At 44.4% G+C, this 24,515-nt stretch overlaps 1 protein-coding gene and 1 long non-coding RNA gene across 4 annotated transcripts in view; one reads left to right on the forward strand and one right to left on the reverse strand.

Annotated features, from left to right (window-relative positions):
* Dscam (DS cell adhesion molecule) overlaps nt 1-24,515 on the reverse strand; it is a 547,677-nt gene that overhangs the window by 227,884 nt on the left and 295,278 nt on the right. For all 3 annotated transcript variants that reach the window (XM_060370834.1, XM_060370835.1, XM_060370836.1), the window contains exon 4: nt 49-195. In XM_060370834.1, coding sequence (XP_060226817.1) covers nt 49-195 — 147 coding nt within the window. The remainder of the gene's footprint in view (nt 1-48; nt 196-24,515) is intronic.
* LOC132648493 (uncharacterized) lies at nt 16,913-22,662 on the forward strand. Its single transcript, XR_009586873.1, has 3 exons — nt 16,913-17,073; nt 20,931-21,043; nt 22,496-22,662. It is a non-coding gene; the product is annotated as an uncharacterized LOC132648493 (long non-coding RNA).

The following is a 24,515-nucleotide window of genomic DNA, read 5'->3' on the forward strand; positions in this document are numbered from 1 at the left end:
ACCGAGGGTAGCAGAGAGGAGGATGTGGCCCTGGCTCTGTGCTCTCACCTGACACGAACAGTCTGGCGCTGTTGCTCTGTCTCGTCTCTCCTGTGTATCTGTGCCGCGTGATGCAGCGGTAGTTGTACAGCCCATCTTCGTTCTGTACATCTTTAATATACAAGGCTCCCGTGGACGTGATGAGAAATCTAGATCCTGAAACAGACAGAAGCAATGTCTTTGTAAATACAACGTGGAGACCGACCCCTACAGCTCAACATTGAATCTGTAGATTAGGGACCATCCCCTACAGCTTAATGTTGGACCTGTAAATTAGAGACCATCCCCTACAGCTCAACATTGAACCTGTAGATTAGGGACTGACCCCTAAAGCTCAACATTGAACCTGTAGATTAGGGACTGACCCCTACAGCTCAACATTGAACCTATAGATTAGGGACTGACCCCTACAGCTCAACATTGAACCTGTAGATTAGGGACCATCCCCTACAGCTCAACATTGAACCTGTAGATTAGGGACCATCCCCTACAGCTCAACATTGAACCTGTAGATTAGGGACCATCCCCTACATCTCAACATTGAACCTGTAGATTAGGGACTGACCCCTACAGCTCAACATTGAACCTGTAGATTAGGGACCATCCCCTACAGCTCAACATTGAACCTGTAGATTAGGGACCGACCCCTACAGCTCAACATTGAACCTGTAGTTTAGTGACCATCCCCTACAGCTCAACATTGAACCTGTAGATTAGGGACTGACCCCTACAGCTCAACATTGAACCTGTAGTTTAGTGACCATCCCCTACAGCTCAACATTGAACCTTTAGATTAGGAACCATCCCCTACAGCTCAACATTGAACCTGTAGATTAGGGACTGGCCCCTACAGCTCAACATTGAACCTGTAGATTAGGGACCATCCCCTACAGCTCAACATTGAACCTGTAGATTAGGGACCATCCCCTACAGCTCAACATTGAACCTGTAGATTAGGGACCATCTCCTACAGCTCAACATTGAACCTGTAGATTAGGGACCATCCCCTACAGCTCAACATTGAACCTGTAGATTAGGGACTGGCCCCTACAGCACAACATTGAACCTGTAGTTTAGTGACCGTCCCCTACAGCTCAACGTTGGACCTCTAGATTAGTGTGCTCCTCAACCTTGAGCAGAAAAGCTGCATTCTGCAGGCAACATGGTTAGAACAGAGGCCCACAACTGGTCAAGGTGCAAAGTGTGAGGCTGTGGAATAAATGTTCATCCCAGATAAAGCTTCAACTCTCCCTCAAGGCTCAAGGATCTTGCAGAGCTGGTGCAGATAGATATCCTGTAAGAGCCAGAGGCAGTGCATGACCACAAGGAAACAGCATCTCTGGATATAACAGGACAGTTGCAAAACTGTTGTGACAGCATGCACAAGACCTGCCCAAGTTCAAACCAGACCAAATCCCAGCCTAGAGGGGAGAGGTGGCCACAAAGTCCCACTAAGTAAGGAGCTGCCTGCAGCTGAGAGCTGCGGGAAGAGGGAGTGTCATTTTCACTGGAAGACATCCCTTTGTAAGTCAGCCACTTTCTACGGTGTGGTTTTCAATGAGGGTCAAGAACTCCTTGTGGGTTACATTTCAGATATCCTGCATATCAGATGCTTACATTAGGATTCATGATAGTAGCAAAATTACAGTGATGAAATAGCAACAAAATAATTTTATGGTAAGGGTCACCCCAGAGACAAGGATCTGTGTTAAAGGGTCGCAGCATCAGGAAGACTGAGAAGCACTGACCATGCATCCAAGAATGTACAGAGAGCACAGATGGATCTAATGGGTAAAATACACAAGAAAACATGATGCTTGGTGGGCAGGGAAGGGAGTGGAACCAAGAGGATTTGGAGGTGGAGCGAGTGTGATCAAAACACATTGTCTGAGATTCTCAAAGAGCTAATAGAAAAAAATTAAAAATAGAATGGAAACAACTTGACATCAACAAATCCCTCTGAGAACTATTTTCTCTACTTGAAGAATCTTCTCACAATTGTTAAAAGCTATTATGTATTTACTTAAGGGTCCAATCTGTTTCAGCTTTTCTATTGGATAAACTGGGATATTTTCTTTATTATATTACAAAAAACATATGATCTTATAAATTTACACTCCAGCTAGATATTTATTTCTCTCATAGCAATAAAATTGACATGTAATTGCTTTGCGCCTCGTTTAGCAGATTTTCTGGAACTATTCACCTGCTTTTAGGATGCAATAAGTAAAGAGAAAATACATTTTCTATTGCAAATTCCTTGTGAAGGAGCATGCACTTTTTGCATCAATTTGAAGTACATCAACAAACAACAAAGCAGTAACGTGTTTCACGCACTCCCCAGGGAATGCTGTTGAGTTCCCTTAGAGCCATCGGCAATATTTGTTTTTTTGTCTAGGGCAGAGTTCAGCTCTTTGTATATTCAGGGTTTGTAGGTATCTGGCTCCTTTTCAGTTAGTTTGGAAATAATGAATCTAAAAACTGAGAGCTACTGTTTTGCTCTCAGGGAGGAGGATGGGTGCTCAGCTCCACACCTTAGCTGTGGTCTTATCTCCCTCCATGATTCTGGCTGCACAGACTGACTGTAATATCAAAAACCAGCTTTCAGAAGAATGAGATTGCATTTCCTTTGAAAATATAAACTTCTAAATTTATAGTATAAAATCTACATTTTTAGGCACAACACACTGCTCAATTATAATTTGATAATAAAACATGTAAAGCTACAGAAACTACTCAGGCACAAGTCCTGTCATCAACCGGAGGGTGGCTTGGGCCACTTTTGTCACTCTTCGGAAACTCTATGCAGTGTTTCTGCATGGAATCTGATTCCACCTGATAGACAACGTGATTTTTATCTGGAAAAAAGACTAGAATGCAAAAATATCATCTATTTCTGTTTTTTTTTTTCAGTTCAGTTGACAGTTTCTGTGGTTTATCATTGTAAAATTATCAGAAATCTTCATTTTATATACATATATATGTACTGTCTCCCTTTCTCTCTACACACACACACACACACACACACACACACACACACACACACACGTGTGCACATGCACACACACAGCTATGTTATGTATGCATAGAAGTATCTTCATATCTCTGCACATTCTTGTGTGTAGGAGGTGTGTGTGCATGTGTCTTTGTGTCGTGCCTGTTCATGTGTGTGGCTGAACAGGTGAGCTCTCATGTGTCTGGAGGCCAGGCAGACACAAGGAGTACTGTCACTCCTTAGGAAATGTGATGGCCGATCATGGTTGTCAACTCAGCTGGATCTGGAATCAAAGTGCAAGTCACTTGGGATTTCCCTTATCAGATCATGTGAGGTGGAAAGATCTTCCTCTCAATGTAGGCGGCTCCTTCCACCCAGATAAATGGACACAAAAGAAGGAAACTTCGCTGTTTGCCTGCTTGCTGTCCCTCCTCCTGGCAAGCTTATCTATCCTAAACCTAGTGAATTTGTTTACTGATACCAGAACCTCAGCCCACTGTGGCTGATACTATTCCCTGACAGACAGGCCTCGACTGCTTCAGGAAGGTAGATGGTGAGCATGGAGGCAAAGCAGTGGGCTGCATTCCTTTCTTCTCCAGGCTCATGCCTTGAGTTCCCATCTTGATTTCTGTAATAGGTTGCAAGCTGTCAGCTGCAATATAAGCTCTCTTCACCAAGTGGCTTTGGCTCATGGTGAAGCAAGCGAGCAAAAGCAAGGGCTGTTTATCATTTTTTTAGACACTGTCTCTTATTAAGTTGGAGCTCCCTGACTCATCCAGAATGGATGGCAGCAAGAATGAAGACTCTGCCTGTCTCCACCTCCACAGCTTTGGGATTGCAAGCCCATGCTGCCACCCTGGTTTCCTTGATCTGATTTTGGAGGAATCAAATCCAGTATACTTTACAGATGAGTCCTTTACAGACTGTGATATCCAGTGTCCAGTTTGCTGACCTGGGATCCCTGAGTTTCTGCTACAGACCTTTCTTCCTTGTAAGCCCTGCCACGCAAGGACCACGTGTCATTTACAGGACTGTTGCGCTGATAAAATGAAAAGAGCGTACATTCTCAAGCAAGAGAAAATAACAGACATAAAAGACCAATAAACACAAACACTGCCTTTGCATAGAGTTTAAAGTTATTAAAACTATCATCTTTCAAGCCATTTATTTCAAAATAGAAAAATAAATTTAATGATAGAAAACTAAAAAAAAAATTCTCCAAGTTCTATACAGTTTACATAATTTTGCTTAATCTGTTCTTCAAAAGACAGCAGTGAGAACTCCTGACATGTGCCATCACACTGAAAGGATTTCTTTTCAATATATACTGTGTGGAACAGAAAATGTTTTCTTTGTCAACATATTTTACATAGTTATGTAATGCTCCAATAACCTCCTCTTTTGAAGTGCAGTGACAGACAGAAAGGAAGAAAAGGAAACAGGCACTGGTGCTGTCAGCTCTTGAGCATGAAACATTTCCCTGAGAACTGACAAGCCATTACCTTTGGTGGCTCTTTGGCAAAGGAGGAGTGTGCCCATGATGGCAGTGCCAGTGCTGTGCAGTCTTGGGTGTGTGCTCTCTAATCTGCTAACTTTCAAATAGAGATTCATAAGATCACCTCAGAAGAACCAGAATCTTGTATTGCTGTGAACCTTTCCCAGACATTCAGAGGATGGACAGGGAGCTGGCCTGGCTCTGTCTTTGATGACCTCTGCTTTGTCTCTCTCTGAATCCCACCTTGAAACTGATCAACATTAAAAAAAAAAATGTTTCAAGGAAGAAGAATAGGGGCCATCCATCTTCGAGAGTGTGAAAGCCCATGGTCCCTGCATCATCTCAACTCCAAGGTCTGTGAGACCTTCAGGGGTGAGGAGAAGTGAGAAAGGCCCGAAGTGTGATGAGCCCGAGCATTGCCTTGGTTGTGTCAAGGCCTTTGTTGTCAGCTGGTGTTCTGCTGGTCCGTGCCTGTGGCTGACATCAGAGGCTCTTGAGCAGTGTGGAACAAACTGTTTGTCCATAATCTCATGGAACATAAACAATATTTCATAGACTCTAATTATGAAAGTTACAGACTTTTAACATAGGCAGATACTTAAACATGGATTATCAGAGGCAATAAAATAAGGCCGCCCCCATACACACATTAACTGCTGAGAACTGCCTGCTTACACAATTGCCCAAAGGCAAATTTCACAGGTAGCATTATTACTTTGGTGTAGGTTACATGGAGAGACTACAGAGTTTCAAGAGGCAGTACTTGTCAACTACAGTTTACAGTTTTTGGCATGTTATACAGTCAGCAAATCAGAGTCACCTGGGTAATAGCAGTGGGTGATCTCGTGCTTTGAGGCTGTCACGAGCATCAGAGATGACTGGTGTCACGGGATGCCTAAGAAACGTCCCTGGCTTCTCAACATCTACTCAGTGGCCGCTGAACGTGATCTCCATCACTTTTCCTCTTCTAGCTCCTCTATCACCAGCCTGTTGCCTGTTCCTGTTGCCTGGGTAACTACTATGCTTTTTTTTTTTCACACTCATGGATGTGATGTTTAGTGTCCAGTGCGAAGTAACAAGTGTGCAATTAGGACTGAATAGGCTGTTTTTTGTTTGTTTTTGCCACCCTGCAGTCACCTAATGTGAGCACTATTGTAGGGCCACTAAAGTAAGTGTGTGACAAAACCCTGGTCTATCTGGCTTGCCTAGATGCCCCAAATGGGTTGGTGGGTATTTCTAGCAGGACTACCTCAGAGAGTGGACATTTACACAATAGTGGCACGGCACTGCAGGATCCCTCAGGATGGGCATTCTGCAGCCACATGCCTCCCAGTGTGGTTCAGGGGATGGAAAGCGCACAGGACAAGGCCTTCTGAAGCTCGGCCATTTCAGTCCCATCGCACCAAAAGCACAGGTTAAAGCGGAAGATGCTCAAGAGCTCTGTGCTGATATGCTAAGATAGTAGAAAGCCTCAGGTTTAACAACTGAGCTTCAAAAAGCTGCCGCGCCACAGGCTGAGCTGAATATCATCAATGCTCCGGTGCTCTGTATAGGTGAGCAGGTGATGAGGGCCCAGACCATGCTCATCTCTGGAGCTAGCACCGCTCTGAGCTCCAGGAATGCAAACTGGCATCAGACACAGCCCTATCACCAAGGAGCTTCTATCATAAACTGCCTTGAGTTTTAGGATTAAAAACATACAGGAAGGGAGGAATTTAATCCCCAAACCTGTATTTATTCCTTGCTCCGGTCTGGTATAAATGATTAACTGCATCCAGTAAGGTACCCATTATTAACTGGTGTTTTCCTTACTTGGCTAATTTGGTGCAGAAGCTTATAATCAAACTGAAAGCCCTTTTCAATGATAGGAAGTGGACCAACCATCTCTACTTTGGGAGATCTTTCAGGATCGAGAGAAAACCCAGGCTCCAGAATCCAGGGAAACAAACACTACTGACCCATTGTCTCACTTTCCTGCTGTGTGACATCAGTCAAGACATTCCGCTGTCTAAAATTCTTCTGTTCTTCTAAAAAAGATGGAAAATCAGAAATACCCACTTTGTTCTACCATTGAACAGATGTCAGAAAGACCATTATGGCTCCAATTTCCAGGTGGGAGCAGTTGCTAACATTGGAATATTCACACAAACATGGTAGGGCTAATTTAAAAAATATTTCTTATTTAATGTTTTCTTTTGTTTATGCTCTTATGAACTCTTTGAGAGTTTTGAGTTTCATATACAGTGATTAACTCTGCAAGATATGCCCACTAGCATAATAGTGACACAATCAACCTCAGAGTAAACAACTACTTTCTGAGTGGATTTAACCCCAACTCCACAAGGTAAAACCCCTAGCTACTATGGTATCAGGGCCAAGAACACATGGCTAGATAAGCCACAGGCCCCAAGAAGAAACTGCTACTGTGGCTTGTCTAAACTGGTGGAGTAGTAAACTGCCTCCTTACTGACTCAAAATTACTCCCTTAGCCTAAGATGTCTCCCATAAATGGTCTGAGAGAATTCTACTTTCAGTAGATAATCATTAACATAGAAGACAACTGGCTGAGAAACAGAAACTAAAAATTACAGCATGCTCCGCCCTAAGGGGAATATGGATACTACCGCCCCACCCCTAAAGGCTCAGGGGTCCTTATTGAAAATGGAGCCTCCAGGGTGAAGAGAGAAGTGATGGATGACTCCAGAAGATAGCGCACTTAGTAGGACAGCTGCATAGGAGCTCCCAGGAGCTTTTCAGTTATGGGTTTTTTTTTTTTCCAGAGCTGAGGAGCGAACCCAGGGCCTTTTGCTTGCTAGGCAAGCGCTCTACCACTGAGCTAAATCCCCAACCCCTTAAGTTATGTTTTTAATCACAAGAGGCAACCTCACTTATTAGAAAAGTCTGAGCACGAAAATGACGTGGAAGAGATTTATAGCACAGTTCCCTCATCTGACCATGAGTAGAGCTTGCTGGAGTGCTGGCCTAGCATCCATAAGGACCTGGGTTTGATCTGCAGAACCACAAGGGCACATGCATACATGTATATGTACGTATATGATTTATATGTATGTAGACATGTACTTATATATTATGTATATATTTCTGAAACTTGGTGTCATCCTAGTGGAACATGTGTCAAAACGCTGAGCCAGTGTAACTCGACCTGGACCTGGCTGTATTAAATGGGTGTGGAACAATGTATGCCCAAGAACATCTCTATGCTCCTAGTGACGAAGTGTGGAGCAAAATAGTCACAGAGAATTCTGTTGGACATGGAATGATTATCTGTCCAAAATATATACAGAGAAGCTCTAATCTAATATGTGACAGTGTTCAGAGGTGGGGGCTTGGGGAAGTAATTCGATTACATGAGGTCATGTGGTTGGGGCCTTGTGATGGGTTTCACACCTTCATGAAAACAAGATCATCCTCTCTCTAGGGTGAGAAGACATGGCAAGGAAGGGGTGTTAAACAAGGAATGTCATCAGACACTTTGGATTTCTGCCCTCCAAAACTGTGAAATAAGGACTGTATCGCCAGTCGTAGAGCCACTTACTGAGAGGAATTTTGTCACAGCAGCCTCTGAATTTTGTCTTCAGAAGCCTATGCAGCTGGGCCACGAGATCATTGTGGGAACTGGGGAACTTTCCTTGGCGTCACTGTCATATTGCTTGAAAAGTCTGGCATGATGCGTAGGGTCTGAACATGTGATATATACCAAGAACTCCTGAAAATTAGATATTATGGTTCTCTCACAGTGTACCAAGAGCAAGGCTGTTTCTTCCTACCTTCAGACTAGTTATTGATCCATCTGCATGCCAAGACTACATTCATGATGCATGCAGAAAGACACTCAGTGCTAGGCCTGCATCTCCAGCTCATGTTCCATGCAACGCTCACGCCTGCTGCAATCCTAAGGACACAGCATTAACATCCTAGATGTTGGTGTGCAGTCTGACCACAGCAAGTCACCCCAGGTGCCAGGATGAAGCCACCAAGCTAAGTCATCCCCAGGTGCCAGGATGAAGCCACCATGTTAACTCATCCCCAGCTGCCAGGATGAAGCCACCACCCTAAGTCATCCCCAGGTGCCAGGATGAAGCCACCACGCTAAGTCATCCCCAGGTGCCAGGATGAAGCCACCACACTAAGTCATCCCCAGGATGAAGCCACCACCCTAAGTCATCCCCAGGTGCCAGGATGAAGCCACCACGCTAAGTCATCCCCAGGTGCCAGGATGAAGCCACCACGCTAAGTCATCCCCAGGTGCCAGGATGAAGCCACCACGCTAAGTCATCCCCAGGATGAAGCCACCACCCTAAGTCATCCCCAGGTGCCAGGATGAAGCCACCATGCTAAGTCATCCCCAGGTGCCAGGATGAAGCCACCACGCTAAGTCATCCCCAGGATGAAGCCACCACACTAAGTCATCCCCAGGTGCCAGGATGAAACCACCACGCTAAGTCATCCCCAGGTGCCAGGATGAAGCCACCACACTAAGTCACCAAGATCACATCTCTGCAGACTCTCCTCTATTTCTCTCTCTCATGTGAGGCTTGAAAACTCTCCCCTTCTTTCACTTGTTCTCAGAATCTTTGATTCCCAGTCTTTCCCTCGGTTCCTCCTTTCGTACATTTCTAGTCTCAGATCTGACATTAAGTTTTCAGCCCTGTAATCTACACTATACGCAGTGGCTATGTGTGATGTTGGTACTCAAAAGGCACAGTTAGGAAATCCCAGGAGAGGATGGCTGGCTTGAGTAGCCAGAACCAACAAGCACCAGGTGCAATGAGAGACAATGTCTCAAAAATTACGTGTGGAGTGATCAAGGAAGACACCCAACATCAACCTTGAGCCTCCACACTTATGTGTGTGCACAAAAGCGCACACACACACACACACACACACACACACACACACACAAACATGTACCAGCCTACATGTATGCCCCCTACATGCAAACAGGTACACATATACCACGTACTCACTTACATATAAAAACACTTCCTATATACTGAGATTAAAAAAAGGAAAAGCTAAAATATATGATTTTAGATTCTAATATGATTATTTCCTCATGTACAATCCATTAAAAGTGCTTTGAGCTCTCCTGGAATACTACCACTTTCTGACATGAAAGCAAACCCATTTTAGGATTTTGATATTAATTATTCTTTCATTAGACTCGCTGGCTTTTTGCCTTGCAGCTGGCTTAGTTCTTCAATAGGACTGGTGCAATTTTCAAAAAGATTTTTAAAGCATGCTTGATTTTTTTTTAAACTCCAAACTCTCTCTTTAGTTTGCATTCTTTATCCTTCCCTCCTTCTGTCTGAACTGAGCAAATAATAAGAAGAGCAGATGGCTCTGCTAATCGGATCCTGCCTGATGATGCTTATGAAGAACCTATCTAGGTTGTGACTGCCACCTCTGCACCGTGGTGCCTCGAGATGGTTTGCACGGCGGCATCAGGAAGTCAGAGCCTAAGCTCTGAATCTAAAGAGTTAGGAGATGGTCCTGGAAACAAGTAGATAACTTTTTAGAAACTGGAACGCTCAGACAGCATTAACTAAATTAGAAAGAGAAAAGATGACTTTCCAAGCTCTCAGTTTCTCTTAGCTCAGATGTAGGTCAGACAGGACTCAGTCTCCTGGCAGGGATCTCTGCACCCTCTGCTCTCGGTGTTGGAGACAGCAGCAGGAGCTCCAGATGGGACCTCAGGACACAGCCTGGGGACAATGGCTCCTTGAATAACTGCACTGGCAGCTTCATCTGAGAGAGCTGAAAGAGGAACTGGTTAAAATGGCTGGTGAAGTATGCCTAAAATGTTAACCATCTAGTATCATCTGCTGAAGTTCTCTGAAAATGACCTTGTTAGGAAGCACGGTGATTGTGGTGGGCTGTTTCAGGATGAAGTCACACAAGTCAGAGGGCCTGGTGTTCTGTGAAAAGTTCAGGCACAGAAATGGCAAAGAACCAGTGGAAATCCTGATCCACACACAGAAGATGCTGTTCTCAGTGAAAACCAGGAAAAAGCCTGGACTGAGGGGTTCTGCTAAGAGAAGTTGTAAGACCTGGGGTCTCACAGCTCAGGAGTTCTATCGCACCCTTCCCAGAAACTCCCCCAGACCAAGACTCGTTGCAAAAGCAAGAGGTTTATTTACCATTGTACAATGGGGTCACCCCCGCTGGTCAGCAAAGAGTGGCACCGGGAGACAAAGGCCTTTAGGTTTTTAAAAGAAAAATTGCGGGAAATTTGAAGTTTAAGTTTTGGCAATTTAGGATTGGATGAGGAAGCTATAAAGTAAGATAATTGGTTAGTCTTAGGTGCTCAAGCTTGGCCAGTCCTGCCAAGTGTGGATGCAGCTGCAATTGAAGGTGGGGGTGGTTAGCTCATTCTTGAAATTAGGGGCTACAGACTTTTGGCTGGAGGTCAGGAGCAACTAAGAAGAAGTCTAGGTTTGTTGCTAAGAAACGCTATCTCAAGGACAAGGGTCTGGTCCTTCTTTTGCTGAGTGAAGGTCATTGCTTGCTTGCCCTTTTTTTATATCTGTCCTCACGGATAGGGTCACATTTCTTCACTCTCTGGAAAGGTACTAAGAGGCTTTAGCTTAACCTGGACCTAAAACTCAAAACTATAGGCTTTAGAAGACATATAGGTTACAAAGTTAGCCTAACCCTTTCAAAGTCAGGTTCCCGGGAGAACATGGCTGCACTGAAGTTGATCCACATGTGAAGGAGCAGCCTGTCTCAGTGACTGATGCTCAGAACATTCCCATGAGGCAGTGAAAGTAAAGAGCCAGGCCAAACCCTAGGTAAGGAGAGGGCAGGAGACAACCCAGGGCAGTGACTGGCAGGCGCAGAGGCCACGGAAACCTCAACCCTATGCTTCTCTGTTGCCTGCCCAGGAACCTACATGCAGCCCATGCTCTGACCTTCCTCATCTAGCCCAGGGCCACACCAGGGGGATGCTGTCCTATTGGAAGCATTGTTGCATGAAGTGAGATAAAAGCTGGGCTGTGTCATAATCTTATTATGCAAGATCCTATTTCTAGAATAATCATAACATTAAATATCCAGTGAAACAGCTATCAATGTGCAAATCAAGCTTAAAAGACACTTTAAACTATTCCCCAGGACAAAAATCAAAGACTGGGCTAAATGGAAAGATGCCACATATTCTAAGAACAGATGATTTGATATAGTGAAAATGTCAGTTTTCTGAAAATGAAAGAAAGCAATCATCTTCCTCCATTTCTAAACAGAGTCCAGTTAGAAGTCAACTGCATTGATGCCAATTAAAATGTGCTCTTTCCACCCAGGAGGTTAGAAAATCAAAAGAGGTTTGAGAGTATGTAATCTTGCTGGGGTCAAGGGAAATGAACAGTCTTATGGAGTATTAAGTGGTGAAGCATTTCTGGGGACAACTTTCATGTATACTTCTGCCCAGTCCGTTCCAAAGACTCTATCCCACGTGAATTCTCACATAGAGCCACATACCAGTGTGACTTAAACACACTGAGCTGAAGTGTCCTCCAACATGTTAGAAACAGAAGAATGGTAACTGAGGGGTATTGGATAGTGAGTTGGTCCACTCATAGTCATAGTGATTAAAATGAGAGTAAATCAGAGGTACCACAGTTCTAGACAGATCTCCAAGGTAATCTAGAGTAACAACAAAGACATACACAGATCAACATACCATGTATGTGGTATGTGCATGTGTGTATTTGTATATGCAAATGAACAGAGGTAACTGAAGGATTCAGTCCTCAGTGAGGTAGGCTGGGAGAGGAGCAGAGTGCATTGTCTTTCTTGTACCCCCCCCCATGCTAGCACATACACACTAGAAGCCTGCTCCAGGAGGAGCCACAGGGTGTAGCCCATACCTGCACACCAAAGTCCTGGCAGCATGGACACAGGAGGACCAGGAAGGCTGGGATGGGCAGACATGTCACAGGTAGTCTGATTTTTCCTGCTTTCCAGGCTAGCCCACTGGTGTGCACAGATGTGGGAGTGAGGACACTTCCCACATTTGCCTGAGCTTTGTGATTCCTGCCCTCCAAACACCTGACTGGCCATGTGTGCCTACCTCCTCATCACCAACATCCACTGCACACCCTCCTGACTTTGCACCTAACTGCATGCAGTTCTTCAGCAAGGAATATCAGCCTGTGACAGCTGGGGACAAAACAACCATCTTTATTCTCCCCTTTCCCCTTTCCCCTACACCTTGTATCGAATGACTGGGTATTCAAGAAGTACAAATTTGAGATTTGCTCCCAAAATAGAATCAGCAAATAAGGCATTCTAGTTCAGGTTGCAACCTCACCCGCCAACACTCTTTGTTGGAATCAGGAAGGTGTCATCAAGGCAGCCAATGACAGTGCAGGCCAAACTGCCCAGAAGCAGTCACTGTACCGGAAGTAACAGCACACCTGTAGGTGGGGGCATGTGGAGCCAGCCCAAAGGCCATCTCGGCTTCCTGGTCCAGAGTCATCTGGCATGTATGTGTTAAACACTGAAAGCAATCTCACAAAGACATTTTTCCTCCTGTAACTAAGATCTGCTCAGTGTACTCCTCCCACAGTTAATGAGGCTCAATTACACACTGCTAATTTAAGCCGCACACTGCATTCAACTGTGCAGCTAATTGCCCTGTTTAGTTTGTTAATGATCAGAGCTTTGCCTGTGCAGATCTTAGAGTACGCCATTAATCTTTACTCTAGTTAGATTTCTGGTGATTTTCCAGAATAAATCCTTAGAAAAAAAAATAAAATTAGATTTTAAGAGGATTATTTAAGGATTAAAAGCCACAACCAAAGAAGCTCAAACAACCTAAACAGTACTCGTTTGTTTATATGCTGAGGGACACTAGCCACTCAGTATGGGGACACTCATGTCTAGAAAAATGTTTTAGTTGGAGACCAAGACTAGCAAGGAGACAAGGGAGAGAAAAGTGAGCAGTGCTGGCTACAAAGAACTAAGAAATGAGCCTGGACACAGTGGGGTGTTTCTGCAAGAGCATGAGGGGGCTGCATTTGGAATCCAAGGATTTGACAATTGGGATGAGACACAACATTCTAAGAACAGAGAAGAGAAAAAGAATGCAAAAGTCTTGATCAGAAAAAAGTCTGGAAATTTCAAGGTCCTAAATTAAGATTTATTTTGAAAACAGGGACTCCAGGACAGAGCCTGGAAAGCTGGGATGAAGGTGGGTGAGGTGTTGCAGGGGAGCTCTGAGTGTGGGGAGCTCTCTCTGGGTGTGGGGAGCTCTCTCTGAGAGTGGGGGAGCTCTCTCTGAGTGTGGGGGAGCTCTGAGTGTGGGGAGCTCTCTCTGGGTGTGGGGAGCTCTCTCTGAGTGTGGGAGCTCTCTCTGGGTGTGGGGGAGCTCTCTCTGGGTGTGGGGGAGCTCTGAGTGTGGGGAGCTCTCTCTGAGTGTGGGGAGCTCTCTCTGAGTGTGGGGAGCTCTCTCTGGGTGTGGGGAGCTCTCTCTGAGTGTGGGGAGCTCTCTCTGGGTGTGGGGAGCTCTCTCTGGGTGTGGGGGACTCTCTCTGGATGTGGGGGGCTCTCTCTGGGTGTGGGGGGAACTCTCTCTGGGTGTGGGGAAGCTCTCTCTGGGTGTGGGGAGCTCTCTCTGGCTGTGGGGAGCTCTCTCTGGATGTGGGGGGCTCTCTCTGGGTGTGGGGGGAGCTCTCTCTGGGTAGGAGAGGAGCTCTCTCTGGGTGTGAGGAGTGACTCCCATAGGTGCTTCAGCTGAGAAGCAGCAGTGTGGTGCAGCCAACACTGTCTCAGCCTGATGTGGTCTTTAAGAGGCGTGCCCACCCTGTGGGGCAATGGCAAGAAGGAAAGAGACACTCAGGTGAGGTTGAATAGGGTTAAGCTGGGCAAGCAGGTTCTGTGGCTGGAAGGAAAAAAAGCCTGTGGACAGGCTTTTCAGCTGTGATGTGTACTCACCCATTTCAGAAAATGGGTGGGACTGAAGATCATTGTGTTAATATGCCCAGACATTGGGTGGATCTGGGAGGAATTAAGTAGTGAATATGATCAAGATACATTGTGTGATATTCTCAAAGAAATAATACAAATATTATATTAAAAATACCCAGACACGGAAAGATGGATATTACATATTTTCTCTCAAGTGTAGAGATGGGGTACATTATGGAGATGGTACAATAAAACTGTACAATAAAACTGGCTGGGGAGATGGACCGGAAGGTGAAGTACTTGCTATGTGAGCATGAGGGCAAAGCTGAGAGCCCAGCTTCCACAAACAAGCTGAGCACAGGCACTTCATTTGTAACCCCCTGCTGGAAAATCGACAGGAGATGCTCCAGTGTTCATCACCAACGCAACCTAGGACAAATGACACATTCGTGGTTCACTGAGAGATCCTGCCTCAAAATACAAAGTGGAATGCTGCCAGGGAAGCTATGGGGGAATTTTGGCCTCTTCATGCACAACACACACACAGAAGGGGAGTTTGGAAAGAGGTGGGGGTGGGGAAAACTTGTGACTTGAAGGGAGTTTGGCAGGGTAGAGATTCAAATAAGCCTAGGAAAGGTAGGATCTATCAAAGCATGATGTAGATAATATTTATCATAATTGTAAAAAATAAATAGTTCTAAAAAGTTACATTTAGACAGTTATACATAACTATTAAAAGCAACATGCTCAAAAGAAAAAAAAAATGAGAGTAGAGCAAGTTGAAGGGGCAGCGAGACCAAGAGCCCATCGACAACCCTGACAGCTCTCAGTAAGTGGCTGAGCCAAGCGCAACAGAGAAGCCGGCCAGCCTGGTGCAGGAGATGTGTGGGAATGAGTGAGAAATGTGAGCGTCATGACAGAGGAAGACAGACTGTGCTTCCAATACTGACGTCATGGGGACCCATGGATAGAATATTAGATCACTTTATTGGGCTGAAGCTTCAGTGTTTTTAAATAAAACAGTCCATCAGCAACCATCACACAACAAAGCAAAGGCTTTGCTTTACTGGGACGTGAGAAACGGGGTTGTGTGTGTGTGTGCTTGGATGTGCACAGTGGACTCAATATAAAATGTAACTTGAATTGTTTTTCTTATTATGACTCAGACATAGAATCTAGAGATAAGATTTCTTTCTGTACAGATGCTTCCATGTAATAGGAAGTCTAAGCTTCCTCACACAGGCCAGATCTTGGGGAGTCTTTGTTTTTCCTTTAAGTATGAAGATTAGTGGGTCTGTGACTGCCTTAGTTGTATTTTCAGTAGGAACTTCGGAGAAAGCTACTGATATTGAGGTTTTAAAATTGTTTTTCCTTATATTTTCATTGTTATTAACTATCCTTAATTGTCACGTGAGGACCTTGGATTATGCTTATTTCCTTATTACAGAGAAAGATTCATGAAAGAATCAAAACGTGCTTTTGAAGTTATCCACCCAAATATACTATAAAAGCAAATAAGCTCGGGAGAGAAATGCAGGCCTCACAATCACTGGGGGCTCTAGGGTGCTGATCTTCAATACTCCTCCGGATGCAGTTGTCACTCTGGATGACTTAGGCTCTGAGGTGACATCCCCAGCTACCTCTCCAAAATTCCGTCAGCTTTCAGCATGCTCCGCTGCAAAGATAATCAGTGAAGTCATGCAGAAACTGATGCCACGTGCAGGTGCAGCAATGAGACCCCAGGTAACCTGAAATTAACTCCTGCTTGGAGGGGAAGACAAAAGCAGGACCTTTGCAGTTACAAAGCAAAGCTCCAGGCTGTTAAACTCAGAGCTGCAGTCAAGACAGGGAGAGGGGTGGAGCCCTGCCTGCAGCCTGCTAGTTCAGCCTCTTTCTGTTCCTGTGACAAAACAACAGAAACAGCTTAGGAAGAATCGGTTTGACCTGATTTCAGAGAGGGTACAGTCCTCAAGGCTGCAGGAGTCTACGACAGCCAGAAAGCAAGGAGGGACAGGAAGGAAGCCACCCTCATAGCTTGCCCTCTCTGTGCACTTCCAACCATAAGGCTCCCCCTCTTAAAGCTTTTGTACTCTTCCCAAACAGCACAACTGGGGGTCAGTCTTCAAAGACAAGACACATTTCACACTCAAGCCACAATGGTTCCTATCATGGGTCAGGAGAGCTGCTCTATCTCCATGGCTGCTCTGGCTCCTCAATCCTGCTGACTTATTCAAAGGGAATCTCAAAGGGCCTGGCCTCCGCCAACATCCATCCAGCTGCCCCCAGGAGGCTGCCTATGTGATTGTCCTTCTCCTGCTATCCTTCCTTTTATACATAGAGGAAAATTGCTCCATGCCTTAGTCTTTGGGAGGTAACTGCATTAACGAGAAGTCAGTGTATCTGCATATATATATAGCTAGTACTATTGACTTTATATTTAAAGGTAGCAACGAAAATATTCTTTACACACTCTTTGATTTAGACAAACAGAACTATTCAAAAGACAAAAAGGAAGTAAGAGTGCAGATGGAATTAAGCAATTGCAGGGGATCCTGAATGCAGTTCAAGAAAGATCTGGAATTGGGAAGCCTGGCATCCACAGCCCTTCTAACATCAGGTGAGTTATATCTTTGTAACATGGAGGGGGGGGATGACTGATAGCTGCCAGGAAGGAAAGATGGAATGATCCAAAGGGGGAGGCATCAAAAAACATCCTGTTGTGTGCCTGCTGTCCCAGGAGGCCAGGCCAGGGGGTGAGAAAAGCAAGGGGGAGGCCTGTGGCTGAGCCATGATGAATTCGGGAGGAGGGTGCTGACATCTGCACCATTTAGAGGTAGGGAGGAGGTAGGACACTGCTATTTCCTGAGACGAGGTAAAACACAGTGAAACTGGTGAAAATATGGTAAAACAGGTGATGCAGACACAGGGCCAACAAGGGGTCGCAGGCACTCCATACTGGACTTGGATGGAGAAAGCCAGATGAGGGACACTGCTTTGGCAGAGCTCCCCTCAAAAGATAGGGTTAATTCACAGTTGGTCCTCTAGGGGGACTCCTGGCCCTGTTCCTCTCCCCTCCCCAACAGCCCTTCCTCCCGGGCAGAGCCTGGCAGGAGTTTTCCATGAGGCTACATGCCTGTTTAGTACTTTATCTTTAGAACAAAACCATAAACTATGTCCATTCAAAGAGAGCCTTTCTCTATGGTTTAGTCAGACCATGATCTTTACGAATATTTTATGAAGCTGAGCATAGAGGCACACACCTTTAATCCCAGCACTCAGTAAGGCAGAATGAGAACTCAGAGAACTCTCTGGGTTCAAGACCAACCTGGTTTACAAACCAGGAGAGCAAAGATTACACAGAGAAACCCTGTTTTGAAAAACCAAAAATCTAGATATGCAGCTTGGTCTTCAATGTGAGGTCCCTAGTAAGGGAAGCAGGGGCTGTCTCTGAAAAGGACTCTGTTGCCTGTTTTCTGATTACCCCCCAATGGCTGGTCTGCCTAGGCCACAGGGAAAGAGGACAGGCTGTCCTGATGGGAATTGATGAGCTGGGTGGGTGGGCAGGGCTTCTCTTATCTGAGGAAAAGGAAGGGAAAATGGGGGAAGAGGGAGACAAGGGGAGGGCTAAGACTGGGATATAAAGTGAATAAATAAATAAATAAATAAATCTTAAAAAGAGCATTTTTCTGAGTTTAAGCACAATGTGTCCAATCGAACCTAAGCTGCCAGAAGAGGGGAAAAGTGAACAAAGGGTCTGTGAGCTCTGGACTCTGGAAGAAGCCCACTCTGCCTTCTTGTTTAATTCTATATATTTTCCCCCATATTTTTGCACTTAGCAACAGTTTATGTCAGTTTTTACATTAGGACACACTCAACACTGCAACTTCTCAGTATCAAATCTCATGATCAACATGATCACAGCAAAACAACCTTGACACACCGTCAGAGAACACAGCCAGGTTCTGCACTCCTTCGAGGCAATCCAGCGTGCATTTAGTAAAGAGAAAAATTCCCTGCAGAGAAGATGAGTGAAAGCCCAGTGTTCTGAGGAAACACATCCTCTTCTTGAGATTGAATACAAATAGGTCCCTTCAGATGTGTATCTTACTCACCTTAATAGCTCTGAAAATTCCTCTCCTGTCACGTTGGAAAAACTTATCACTTAAACAAAAATAAAGTGAAGCCATTTTCAATGCCTCACTGAGGCTATCTTTCTCTTGTTTATTGATTTTAATTTTGATTAGGAGATATCTTTTAAAATAAATAATATTTTATTCTGAGAAATAGCAAAATGAAGACCATAGGATAAAGGTAGCATTATTATTTCTAAGTTACTTTAAAAAATTCTATGCATATGTGCATGTATATCTGTATGAATATCAATGCCAAATTTCCACCATTGATGGTTTAGGATTAATGCTATCCTGATACATTTATTAAATACTTTGGGCAAACTCTCACCTCTTAAATCTCACACAAAATAGGCAGAAGCCTGACAACCATATCCTAGCGAAAACCTCAAATTCACTGTAACCTCAGGAACCTAGTTGGCAAGGATCTCACCATATGAACTATAATTTCATGTTTTCGTGACTTAGCATAATTAAATGGAGTTGAAGAACCACATCACACTCTTGTCAGAAGAAGTGTGATGTGTTACAATCACTGGATAAATGAGAACGACCCCAAACCTCACAGTTTCCTTCAGACATCAATATTTAGTTTTGATATAAACAAATGGGCTATATTGGGTAAAAACCATGTATAAACATGTCCAAAGTGACTGTTACCTTCTCCTGATTGTTTTTCTCTTCCCTTCTTTCCTGTGGCCTTGGCCCTGGAGGAAGTTCTAGGTAGACATCGTCACTGTGGGCAGATGTGGTTAAGGATGGGAGCTTTGGGCTTCCTACTCATGAGTGGGGGCAGACAAGTCATGTCCCCTTCCCTTGCACAGTATCCAGAGAAATCTCTTAAGTTTGACCCTGGTGATTTATTTACACAAGTGTTTTGTCAAGAAACTTTGTAATAGCCACGTTCATGCTGGCAAGTGAACAACCTTTTTCAAGACCGCTGCACTTTGATAAGAAGAACTTGTGATTCTCCAGATGTGCCCACCCATCCAGATGTGTAGCACCCTGAATCTGTGCCCTTTACGCTGCAAGTTGCTGTCCTTTGGTGAGTGATGAAATGAGTGATGACTTCAAGCCTGGAATTCTGGAGGAAGAGAAGCAGCCCTCAGACTGCCCGCCCATGTATGGCTTACTAGTGAGGGGTTTTGTGGTGCTTTCAAGTAACATATGAGGGCTGTGCTATCTCACACTCACCAACACAACAGCACCTTTGCTCACTCTGGAGGCGCACAGTCGTGTTGAGTTTATAGGAGAAAACCAGGAATGGAAGTTCAGACTGACCCCAACAGTGAGAATGACTTTATGGACTAAGGGGTGGCTCAATGCTCGGCCTCAGGGATGACCAGGGCACTCGCTGTGTGATCTGAGTGCAGTGTGCAGCTCGGCAGGGAAGGGAGAAGGTTTTAGGAGGGGCAGAATGGGGAAAGTAAGCTGGGATAGCAAAATCATTTTAAGTATTATGAAAAATAAGCTGATTTTTTTCTGTTTATTGTTTGTTTCTCTTACATTGTGCAAGGATGGGACTGTCCCTGCTTTTGTGACCATTTGTATCTGGGTAGAGGTTTTTGTTTTTTATCATATGGGAACTGTACTAATAGTGGGGTTTCTTGAGCTCTGAGCCCAATTTAGTGCCTTGGATTTCAGGAAGGGAGTTTTCTCTATTATCTAACTGTGGTTTAATTTTTCAATATACATGCTAGCATTTTAAATATTTAAATATGCTTGTGACCATTCTTATATTTTCTTTGAAGTGCTTCTTCGAATATTATAAATGTTTTGAATTTCGACATTTGTCTTACAACTGACTCCTTAGAATTCTTTCTATGTGTGGAGAATGTCCCCTTTGAACCTGCATTCAACTTTTTCCATTTCTTAATGATGCTTTTGAAACAACAAAGGTTTTTGTTGTTGTCATCATCATCATTACATTCTAAAGATTTTCCTTTTGCAGGTCTTTTTTTTCTGTGTCCACAGTAAAACATCTTCACCTACTCCAAGGGGATCCCTATTTTTTTCACGCTCTCTTTGAAAAATGTAAGACTTAGTTCTTTTTTTTTTTTTTTTTTCAATGCAGTTTATTCAGGAACATTGAACAATCCTCGGACCCCGGGGAAAGCCAGCCCACAGCTTAAATAGCCTCTGGGTAGCCAACCCAGGCGTGCCACGGGGGCAATGCAGATAGGTCCACATACATGGAAGCAAGCCAGATCCTCGGCCTTAGCCAAATGTGGAGTTGTTCGTGACAGAGAGCACTCACCATCGGGAAGGTGGAAGGCGGAAACCAGCTCCATCTTTAAGGCATAGCATTCTGCAGCTCTCTACAGTTCCCCCTTTTTTGTTTTAGACGCATCAGGCAAGACGTGAGGACTCTCATTCTGAGCAGCAGCACAGCAGGATCAGCACAGTGAACAGCAATCAGAACTCTCGGCCATAAAACACAGTCATTGTGTTTCCCAGGTGAGAGGATACCCCACGGTGGGGGATTCAACCAGCCAAAGACTTAGTTCTTGTTGTGAGTTCAGCTTTACTTCCCTTTCATAAGGGCTATGGTAATGGAAGAGCCTTTTGACACAGTATGTGAGTATTTTTGGATACCCAAATCCTACAACACTGCTTTGTACAAATATTTTCTTTACTTCATTGGGTTACTGAGCCTTATCAATCCTCTGATCCAGGTGGTGGGGGTGGAGGCTAGGGAAGCAGAAGTGGCGAAATTTCCATGGGCAAGAGGCTTTGGGATGCTTGACATGTCAAGCTCATGTCAACACTACACATTCACTCAGGATCTTTATCTGATCTCCAGAGGAAATTCCAGAACATGCTTTGAATTTTTACATGGTCATAGAGTCCATGTACCAAGTAAATAAGAGTCCCAGGTACAGGAGATGGCCCAGTGAGTACTGATGTTCGTTCCACAAGCATGAGGACCTGAGTTCAAAGCACCAACAACTTTTGTTTTTTTCTTTTTAATGCCAAAATAGTCAGGTACATGCCTGTAACTCCAGTGTTATGTGAGCCAAGGTAGGAGGATGGCTGGGACTATCTGGCCTCACACCTAACTTTAAGTTCTATGAGAAGTCCTGTCTCAAGGAAATAAAGCAGACAGACTATGATAGAGCCAGACAAACAATACTCAACATTCTCCTCTGACTTCCACACATGTACAGGCATATATGTTTGTATGAGTGTGTGTACACTCGTAATAAAATAATTATTTCTGTTTATTATCAACAAATAAATGAGAAGTTAACATTTACAGATAAGACCACTTATGAGATAGCAATTTCCATAACAGACCCAGAACAAATTTCATGGCATAAAAACTATAGGATAAAATATTAATGAGAGAGATGAAAGATGCCTTGAATACATGTGAGAGTAAATTATGATTGGATTAGAAAATTCTGTATAGTCAAGGGACCCACACTTCCCCAATCCATCTTTGATGAAAATGTTCTGGTCCCAGCAATCAAGAAACATAGTGATTCTAGTCTGCAAAGAAATGTTGACGAAGGAAAAGTTGGAAACTACACTGGGCAAGAATAAAGTGGGGGGTTGACTGTTGGGCTTCGAGGCTCTTGTGGGGTAGTATGGCTAAGAAGTTGGGCTTCAGGGCTCGTCATGGGGTAATATGTTAAGACAGTATGTCATAGCAGAAACTTATAATAAAGCAAAAGGAATGATACTGACTCCAGAAAAGACCATATATGTCTATATAACATGGGTTCACATGATTAATTTACTTTTGGTCATGAAGCCCAGAATGAAGCCATTTGCTGGGAGGTGCCCAAGAATGGTGTGGTAACTCATGGTCTTCTGGGCTGCAGCGGGCACCACTTGGCATTCAGATGTTTAGCCTGGCTTCTCTCCTCAGGATATCACACTCTAATATGTTGTATTTCTTTTCAGATTTCACTGGATTCAATTTTCTGGCATTTTGGTGAAGACTTTCCTACTGCAGTGTCTTAGGATCTGAGGCAGGGTGATGACTGGTCTCCTTCAGCAAGGCCAGTTTCTTTCCTTCTGTTTACCAGAGGCAGCCATGCAATCCTTACATTTCCGGTTTAAACATTTGAAAGAAGACATTCCTGAAACTGTCTGGGCATTTCGATGACACTTTCGAAGAATAAATTCAATTATTTTACTAGTTACAAAGTGTTCTCCTAGTCTCCTTGCTCTTGTTCAAAAGGCAGCTTGGTGGAGAATGGCTTTCTTGAGTGCCCATTTTACAGTTCACCACAGCAGGGAACTCACGGCAGGAACTTGAGACACAATGGCAGTCAGAGACGGATGTTTGCCTGCTCATGCACTTGCTTGTGCTCTTACACCTCGTGACCCCCAGCCTACGGACTGTTGCCACCCAAGGGGAGCTGGCTCTTCCTTCAGTTAAACTTAAAATAATCTACCACAGGTCAGCCTCATTGGGCAGTTCCTTTTCCCCAATGACTGTAGGCAGTATCAAGCTGACAAATCTATTCCCCTTCTCAACTACTGATGCTGTCTTTCCCTAGGGGATGAGGGTTGGTAGTTTGTGCTGATAAACTGGTCCATCTCACATAAGGTGTGAGAGAAATGGGTCCATTTCCTTCTTCCGTGGGAAGAGTGCCTCCCACTGCTTGGCTTTCCTACTACCTGGGGGTTAAAGGGCAAAATGCCCTCTGCTTTATGGCTGTTGTCAGGTGTTCGCATCTTTCCTCTTCTTTGTTATGTCAGTCTTATTCAATTGCATCCACCCTGTCTGCTGTCTAACCTATAGAGATGGTTTTAAACCTGTTTTGCTTTGTGCTGAATAACACCTGCAGCTTGTCTCCTCTTCTTCACACTGCCTGGAGACCTCTGTCCATGGGAGGAGAGCACAATACAGGACGTTTGTTTTCTTTGGTCCAGATTCGCTGTCCTGTGCTACCTGGCCTCCAAATCAACTGCTGCATCACATCTATGCTTCCCTGAGTGGCTTAAGACAAGAGGATGAATATACACCTCGTCAGCCAAATGGAGACAATATTCCAATATTCATTGGGAATATTTTCTATTCAAAACATAAAGGAAGCCTAGCATTCTATCCTCAGAACCCAAAACAAACAATAAAAACTATTGGGTCATAACATATTCAAAGAAATATTCAGTGATTATTCTATGAATTACGGACATATCTATATGGGCAATATAATAATTTTCAAGTATCATTCATAGTTCCCTGGAATTCCTATATGATAGAAGAAGGATACCTTGTTCTCAGAAACACGGGAGCCCAACAATAACAATCTCTATGGTGATGGCCATATTAGCTACTTTCCTAATTAACCAAATAGCCTGTAAAAACAACGTAGGAAGAGCAGTATGGAAGATGATGTCCATCTGGACAGGAGACTGGGGTTACGGGAATGTAAGGCAGGAGTCAGGCGGTATGCACAGCCAGGAAGAAGAGAGCTGCTGCCCAACTGGCTTCGTCCTTCCTGGCTTTTTATTGAGTCCAGGACCCTTGCCCATGGACTGGGGCTGGACACTCCCACAACAGTTCTTCCTGTTCATGTAAACAAACCTCTCTGGATACACTGCAAGGACACAGAGGAGGCTTGTCTCTAAGTGCTTCCACAGTGATCTTTACAGGCTCTTGGTGACATCACAGTCTCACAGGCTCTGCACACATGCCTGGCACCTCTAACCACTTCACTCTGCTTGTTCAGCAGGAGAGTGGCTTGTGCCACTGTGCACCACTAGTAAACAGCCAGGAAAGGAAAATGAGAGCAAGTTAACAGGGTAAAGCAGTGCCCACTAGACTCCACGAGCTAGTAAGAGCACGCTTAGGACTGAAGAGTCCTCCTGCAAGAAGCACTGATTAAGACTAAGGAATTCTCGCTGCTGTGTCCATAGCTGTTCAACTTTGACGATGGTGATGCCCCTTCTAATGTGTTCCTGAAAGTGTCCA

Source organism: Meriones unguiculatus, chromosome 17, assembly GCF_030254825.1.
Source record: "Meriones unguiculatus strain TT.TT164.6M chromosome 17, Bangor_MerUng_6.1, whole genome shotgun sequence".
Taxonomy (NCBI): Eukaryota; Metazoa; Chordata; class Mammalia; order Rodentia; family Muridae; genus Meriones; species Meriones unguiculatus.